Raw genomic sequence first — 8,580 nt, forward strand, 5'->3', positions numbered from 1 at the left:
CTACCAAGGAATTCTTTATCAAGCAATTAGCAGTTATACAAAGCTTTCAAAAAATAGAAGTACAATATGTAGTTGAGTGACTACATGTTTGTTTATCAATAAGGAATGCTGGTTAATGTTGGTGTTTTTCCGTTGTTGTTTCTTTTTATACCTCTGTAATGTTTGTTTACATCATCCTTTCAGGAGGGGCCATGGCCTTTTTTGAATGAAACATCCGTTTCCGTATCACCGCACCTCTCTCTCTCTCTCTCTCTCTCTCTCTCTCTCTCTCTCTCACACACACACACACACACACACACACACACATGATGTTTTATTCAAAAAAGGGCATGGCCCTTCCTGAAAGGGTGATGTAAACAAATATTACAGAATTATATAAAAGATAAAGAAAATAATCCAGAATTTTATTACGAATGAAAATAGACACACTCACAAACTGTCTTTTCCACGACCCCGAAACAATTTATATAAATCTAGTTTAACATATTCTGGGGGAACGATATGGAATGGTTTACCTCCCTCCTTAAAGTCATGTCGAAAGCAACCATTCAAAAAAGCACTCAAGAAATATTTGATGGAAAAAATATGATCGCTTGATGCTTTGATATAACTATCATTGTATCTGCTGTCTATATACTTGTCTGTCTGTCTTTCTAACCTTAAACTTTCTATGTCCTTCTGACTCTCTGTGTCTCTTTTCCATCTCTTGACTGTTACCTTTATCCGGTTGTCTGTTCTCTCTCTCTCTCTCTCTCTCTCTATATATATATATATATATTTATATGTATATATATATGTCTGTGTATTTGTATATATATATATATATATATATATATCTTTCTCTCTCGTTCTTTCTCTCTCTTTTCTTCCTGAATTAAGTTTATGATGTAAGAATGTCGCACTGCATTTTGTAATCATGTCAGTATCATATGTACATTTATTGCTATTTACGTTTATATTATTTCTGTTGTGCTTGTTCTCGGTAGAATTTTTGTGTTTCTTGTAATTGTTTATTTCCATATTATCCTTTCCAGACCCCCACTTCCCCCATTTCTTCCTTTATAATTTTTTGGGGGGAATTAATTTTCTTCTCTTTTTTTTATGAGGGCAGGATGTAAAAAAGCTGTATAAGCTTATTCTTTTACCCTCAGTAAAGATCATTTTGACTTGACTTGACTTGACACGACACACGCTCGCGCTTGTGCGCGCGCGCGCGCACACACACACACACACACACACACACACACACACACACACACACACACACACACACAGTGCTTGTGTATGTACGTATAAATATCTTCAAATAAAACTGAGACACTCGAATGGGAACACGTTTTAGAACACTGACAGACATTTGGTCAAACAGTTTGAAACGGGAAATTGTTGGATAGTCTTCAAAAATGTGACATTAAAACTTCTTTCTTTTCCAGAAAGGTGCACTACTACCGGTCGCCTGAGTTGATCGCACATCGTACTTACAAAAGTAAACGATACTGTGGATCGAAATGATTGATTATGCGTGCGTGTGTGTGTGTGTGTTTGTCTGTCTGTACCTGTGTTCATTCGTGTGTATGGGTGCGCGCGTGCGCATCTATACATACTAAATTATGGTTCAGTGTGTGTGTGTCTGCATGTGTTCTTTTGTGTGTGTGTAGTGTGTGTGCGTGTGTGTGCGTCTATGCATATTGCCTTTAAAAATTAACGTATATTTCTGAAGTTTCCAAAGCTGACAAGTCTTTGTCGAACCAAAAGTTTACATTTCCTCCTCATCATCATCATCACCACCACCACCATCAACATCAGCAGCAGCAGCAACATCATCATCATCACCACCAACACAACCATCAGCACAACCACCATTATCATCAACATCACCATCACCATCATCATCATCACCACAACCGCCACCAATATTATCACCATCATTATCAACAACATCGCCACCATCATGAACAACATCACCAACACCGTCATCATCATCATCATCACCACCACCACAATCACCAACATCACCGCTGCCACCATCGTCATCACCACCAGCACTTTCATCACCAACAACATCGCCACCATCATCAACAACATCACCCCAAGACCATCAACATCACCAACACCATCATCACCGTCACCACCACCATTATCAACAGCAACACCCTCATTACCGCCATCACCACCAACACCATATTCACCACCACCACCACCATTATCAAAACACCACCCTCATCACGGCCACTGTTCAGCTCAAAACGTGCTGTGGTGACTGATGGGTGGATGGTGCCTTGCAGGCCAAGACTCGTCGTCCCTGCGCATCAAGCTGAAGCCCGGCCTCCTGCTGCCCAGCGTGCGGGACTACTACCAGTACTTCGGGTCCCTCACCTCCCCGCCCTGCTCGGAGGTCGTCAACTGGATCATCATGAAGCAGCCTCTCAAGATCTCTATGGAACAGGTCAGTCACGCCCTGGCCTGGTGGTGGTGGTGGTGGTATCAGTATCAGTATCAGTAGCTCAAGAGGCGTTACTGCGTTCGGACAAATCCATATACGCTACACCACATCTGACAAGCAGCGTAACCCAGCGCGCTTAGTCAGGCCTTGAGAAAAAAAGATGATTATAATGAAGATGATGATAATGATAAGAATAACAATAAATAAAGACCAGATAAAAAGACAACAATGATGATGAATAAGCAAATAATTGCAATACATGCAGACACACATCACACACACACACACACAAACATGCATAACATATGCAACAAACATGCAGTTTTACAGATATGAAAGCACAAACATGCACATTAGCGTACACGAGCCCCGACTCACACACACACACACACACACACACACACACACACACACACAATCTCCCAAATTTCACTGCACACACAATTCCGCCCCCACCTCCTCCACACACACACACACACACACACACACACACACACACACACTTACTAATACAATTACACACACATACGCCCATACCCCCCCTCCAACACGCACACACACATATACAAATATATATATGCACACCCGCACGTTCCAATATTCCGTTGCTCCCACAGTACAGACATGCATACATACACATACCTGATCCTCTACACACGCGCGCGCACACACACACACACACACGCGCGCGCGCGCGTGCACAGAGCTGTCCTGACATACGTGTACACTTACACACTCGCGCACGCACACACGCACACAAACAACCATACTCTCTCTCTCTCTCTCTCTCTCTCTCTCTCTCACACACACACACACACACACACACACACACAGAGGCTGCCACTGATTGGCCGCAAGAGGGGTGGGAAAAGATCTCTGATGCCAGGAACATGGCGTCTAGCGTGTTGCTCAGTCTGTTGTATGTGGAAAAGCCCACAGAGATTCCAGAGACAGTGAAATTTGTGCAATGTTCGTTTGGCAATGATGCCAATATTTGTTTGATTTGCAAAGCATCGTGCTCTACATTTCATGCAAAACTTACGGCCGCTCCCTCTCTCGGCCTTTATTTCTTTGAGGCGATCGATGGTGTGATGGCCTTGTAATGTTCTTTTTTGTATTCTTTGACTTTTCCGGGGATTTCCGATTTTCCTAGATGTAGGCCGCTCGTTGTCTTGCGTTACCAGCAAGTCTGTCAGCTTGCTCATTTCCCTTAACACCTGCATGTCCCGGGCAGTATGACCATGTAAGTTTTTTAATCTGAAAGATGCGCATTGCCTCATGCCACTCTAGGCTTCCCATTCCGCTTTCAATTTTCTGTATGAGGTTCATCGAGTCCGTTTCATGGCATGTTGGTTTCCAGGCATATGGATAGATGATAGCCACTGGAGAGTATGTGTCACAGTTTCAACTTCCATCGTTAGGCTGGAGGTTGTGACTTTGTAGACAGCATTCTCTTCCCTAATTGTTTTTCCATTTTGTTTCGCAGTGAATCCCCAACCGAACTGGTCTTTGGTGACTGAGCCATCTGTGTAAAGGATGATGTCCTCTTCTTTACTGTTTTCTTCTATGAGTAGCTTCACTTCTGCATCAGTTTTGCTCTCTGGCCATTCCCGACAATGTCTTCCTAGAGTGGGTGAAATGGCTGTGTTGAATAGATGATTGAAGTTTTGGGGGTTTTCCTCCCATTCTTTTGTTTCTTTCAGGTCTTGTAGTCGGCATACTGGCTTGATTGTGACTTCTGCTTGCCCCATCCATGATTTTCCTTGTCCTAGACGGCTGCCTTTTGGTTCCTTGACTGCATCATGCAGTGGGTTTTGAGGGTTTTCAAATGCCCTGAAGTAGGTCTTAACCTGTTCTAACTTGTTTTCTGGCCTGCACTGAAAGAAGGTCAAGCAGGTATCGCATGTTTTGCGTAGGCGTGTCTTTTGTTGTTCCAGTGATCAGCCTCATAGCTTCATTTTGAACTCTTTCTAATTTTTGTTAGCCCAAGTCCGTAGCCGATCACTCTGAGAACGAGTGATTGACACAGCAGGAAAGGTGGCGTTGTTCGGTACCATTGGTTGCCATTGCCTTTCAGACTGAAAGACCCTTTTTGCATTTGAGAACAGTATTTTCCGTATGTTTTCTGAAGGTCAGCATCCTGTCGAACTGTATTCCCAGGTAGCGTAGGCATTCGGTTTTCATGATCTGAATTCCGTCGAATGACACAGGTGGTGGTGATTTGCTCGCGGTTTTGTTGTTGAGGGTGCACAGCAACGTTTGGGCTTTCGCTGGATTGATGGAAGATCCTGGTTCCTTGCACCATTGAGCGGTATTGTTGACTTGTTTGTGGACGGCTTTAGTTCTTTCTTGAGCATCTTTCGAAGTTTTGAAGACCATGCCATCATCCGCAAAAGTAAGCAACCGAGCTATTCCATTGTTGTTTTAGTCTGCAAGGCCTTTCGTGAAGACGTTGCAGAGGACAGAAGAGAGTGGAGACCCGTGTGGCAGTCCCATGGATAGTTTAGATGGTGCACACATCCAATCTCCGAGGCGTAGGGCGACGGTTCTTTCCTGAAGCACTGCTGCTATCCATCTTGTCAGTGTCAAACTTACTCCATACCTTAGTAGCATCTCTTGAGGTGCCCAAACTGGACTTTATTGTAGGCATCTTCAAGGTCGATTGCTACTGCTAGTGTTTCTTCTTTTCTTTGAAATCCTTCATATACCTCACACGCGAAAGCAGCCGCATTTTCCTATGTAGACTTACCTGTTCTGTAACCACCTTGATTTGAAGGGAGAATGTACCTCTGTTCAAGATCCCTTGCAAGTTTCCTGGCTATTATGCGTTCCATGAGCTTTCCAGCAATGGTTAGGATTCGGTAGCCGCTTACCTTATGATGGTCCTTTCCTGGTTTTGGTGTGGGTTTTAAGAAGCTGTGTGTCCACTTTTCCGGCACATGTCCATTGTGGAAACTGTTTTGATTGAAAAGTTTGCTTCTGTCTTCTTCCAATAGCTCCTTGATGTCCGAGTAGCGAACTTTGTCTGGGCCAGGAGCCGATTCTTTCTGGCATTTTGCTATTGCTTCGTTTAGATCTACTGTCAACTCATCATCAGGTCCAGCCTGCGTTAGCTTTTGGTTTTAACTCCTCAACATATTTCTTTTTTTCGTCTAAGTTTCTTTGATCACTCTGTTGTATGAACCGTTTGAGCAGGGCGGATCCTTTTTCTTCATTTGTCTTGAGCTTGGTTCCATCAGTATCTGGGGTTGTTGTTGTGCACGTTTTCCCTTCCATGTGACAATAAAATTGCCAGAACTCTGTCAATGTTTTGTCAAAACTGAGTGTCTCGCAAAACTATTTCCACTTGTCATTTTCGGCCTGTTTAGCAATGACTTCAAACTGTTTTGTTTTTTCTTTCACTTTTGTTTCAATTTCTTTGTCCAAAGAAGGCTTTGTTCTTTTTTTTTGCCAAAGTTTGACAGCCGCACGTTTTACTATCCAGACTCTGTCTTTGTCAGTATTCCACCACGGGGGCTGAATGGTTTGCTTCCGGTTCAGCGCCGTTCTTTTGTTTCGTCTGCGTCTTAATTTTTCGATGATGGTTGTCTCTTTACGCTGTTTTATACAGGGTTTATCTGATAGTTTCTGTAGACTGTAAACTACCGGGAGGTGATCACTGCCTTGGTGTGGAAGTGCCTTTGCATTCATTCCTGCTCTGAATTTTGGAGATGTTAGAGCGATGTCGATAACACTGTCACTGTCCCCATGTCTTGTTCCAAGGCGAGTTGGGAATGTGGTTGTTAATGGGCTAAGAAGAATTTCCCCTATCATTCCTTCAAGTGCTAGTCCTTGTGGGTCGGTGTTCCGCTGGTACCATTACTTCGATCTTGCATTAAGGTCTCCAAGATGATGACAGAGTCTCCAAATTCATTCTCTATTTCCTCTAAAAAGGCCCAATCCGCTTTTGTTGTGCAGGTTCCTGGGTGAACATAGGGATTGATGAGCATGATGCTTTTGTGAATTCCGTCAGGTTTTTCAAGACGCACACCTGTTAGTTCACATGAGTTGCTACACCATTTCTCTAGATTTATGGTATGATTTCTACTCCTCTTCCTTCATGCCTTTGAAAGACTGTGAAATTCTCAAAATTGTGGTGGTAGTGGTAGTGGTGGCGCCCCGGCGACTAAGGAAGTGACGAGTGTCCATCCACGGGGTTCGATTTCCATTATACAGACCGGCTTTTTATCTTATTTTATTTTGATTTATTGTTATTATTATCATCATTGTCATTATCTTCTTTTTTTTGTTTTGTTTTTGTTTTGTTTTGTTTTTTTGGTTTTTTGTTTTTTTTGCTCCACACCTTCACAAGAGTGGTTGGTCTAGGTGCTAGTCATTCGTATGAGAGGATGACAAACCGGGGTCTTGTGTGCAGCATACACTTAGCGCACGTAAAAGAACCCAAGGCAAGAAAAGGGTTGTCCCTGGCAAAAATCTGTAGAGAAATCCACTTGATAGTAAAACATAAGTGTATACCATACAGTTGCAGGCGCAAAAAAATAAGGGAAGAAAAGCGGCGCTGGACTGTAGAGACTGATGCCCTCTTTCTGGGGAGAGCACCAGAATTTCACACAGAAAAAATTGTTGTGATAAAAAGTAACGCAATAATGTGCAATGCAATACAACACAACACAACACAACACAACACAGTACTCCTGGACAGATCTGGACTCTGTGTGTCTGTGTCTGTGCATGTGTCTGTGCGTGTGTCTTTGTGTGTGTGGGTGTGTGTGGTAAACTTTAGCAGAATACCTGTGCTTGTATGTGACTGTCTGTGTTTGTATATTATGAGAGTGTGTGTATCTGTGTCAGACTACGACATTGGTATTTTCTCAATAAAGGAAAACCAAACTGGTCAGGACAGTAGCAATCTCCAATAAAACAAACCTAGCCAATGCCTTGATGAAGACACAGGTCATGTTCCTCGATTAGCTTTTCATCAATAATAATTACATGTTAAAAGATACCATCTTGTCCAGACCAGTCCAAAACTGTGCCTGCTGCCTTCGTTCTGTCTTTACACAAGCACAAAGAATCATTATGTGAAACAAAACCTAGTTGCTACAATAGTAATTTAAACAGATCTCTTTAAAATCTGGTCATATTAGTCCTCATTCATTCATGGGTGTATATGAGACGCATCCATGTAGGCACGGCGGCAGAAAATCGGTTAGGCATTGGACTTCTGATTCACTGTACACCGATGATCAGAGTTCGAGGCCCCGTTACGGCATGGCCGTGGTGAGTCCGTTAGAAAGGCACTTTGCTCCGATGTTGTTGTTTTTTTTCTCACTCCACCCATGTATGAATGGGTGTCCTGACTTCGGTTCGGAAGGGTTAATACGGCGGAAAGAGAAGATTGGGCCCCGCCAACCTGTGCCGACGAGCCCTAGACACAGTGGATGTAAATTCTCTTACCCCCGATGGCCGCAAAAGGCTATTAGACCTTCAACTCTATAAGTGGTGAGTAGATTATAGCAAGGGAAACGGAAGCAATGACTTTCATACGTCAAATTCTTTGCCTTTTTTTTCTTTTCTTTTTTTTCTTCCCTTTCAGCTGATGGCGCTACGGATGTTGGGTTCAAGGGACCTAGGTGTACGATTGGGAGCTTTCGGTAACGTGCGTCCCGTCGCACCTCTCAACAAACGCGTCGTCACGGTTAACGAACCTTTTTGCTGACCCTTCTCTTCCCCCCATCCCCACCCCACCTATACCCCTCTCCACCCCATTCCCCCCATTTTTATAATTATATTTCGGCACATATTGCCGCCAGCAACAATATTCATATATGCTGGGAGTGCCACTGAAAAAAATAATAAAAATAAAAATAAATAAATAAAAATTCGGCAACAGTATATGCCGTCGACGATAACTATATGCTCAACAGTTTTTGTGTGTGTATATGTGTGTGTGTGTTTGTGTGTGTGTGTGTGTGTGGTAGGTGAGGGATTTGCTCTGTGTCTCTATCTCACTGTCTCTGTCTTTCTGTCCGTCTCACTTTCCCACCTGTTTGTCCTCTCTACTCCCACTGTTTCTCAAATGAACAACTCCAACCACATTACACACACACACACACACACACACACACTTTCACGTA

At 43.2% G+C, this 8,580-nt stretch overlaps 1 protein-coding gene across 1 annotated transcript in view; it reads left to right on the forward strand.

Annotated features, from left to right (window-relative positions):
• LOC143300271 (putative carbonic anhydrase 1) overlaps positions 1-8,211 on the forward strand; it is a 28,156-nt gene extending 19,945 nt beyond the window's left edge. Inside the window, exons 9-11 of the mRNA XM_076613866.1 lie at positions 1,434-1,486; positions 2,286-2,446; positions 8,040-8,211. Coding sequence (XP_076469981.1) covers positions 1,434-1,486; positions 2,286-2,446; positions 8,040-8,162 — 337 coding nt within the window. The 3' untranslated portion in view covers positions 8,163-8,211. The remainder of the gene's footprint in view (positions 1-1,433; positions 1,487-2,285; positions 2,447-8,039) is intronic.
• Positions 8,212-8,580: the final 369 nt, after the last annotated feature.

The sequence above is a fragment of the Babylonia areolata genome, chromosome 26 (assembly GCF_041734735.1).
Source record: "Babylonia areolata isolate BAREFJ2019XMU chromosome 26, ASM4173473v1, whole genome shotgun sequence".
Taxonomy (NCBI): Eukaryota; Metazoa; Mollusca; class Gastropoda; order Neogastropoda; family Buccinidae; genus Babylonia; species Babylonia areolata.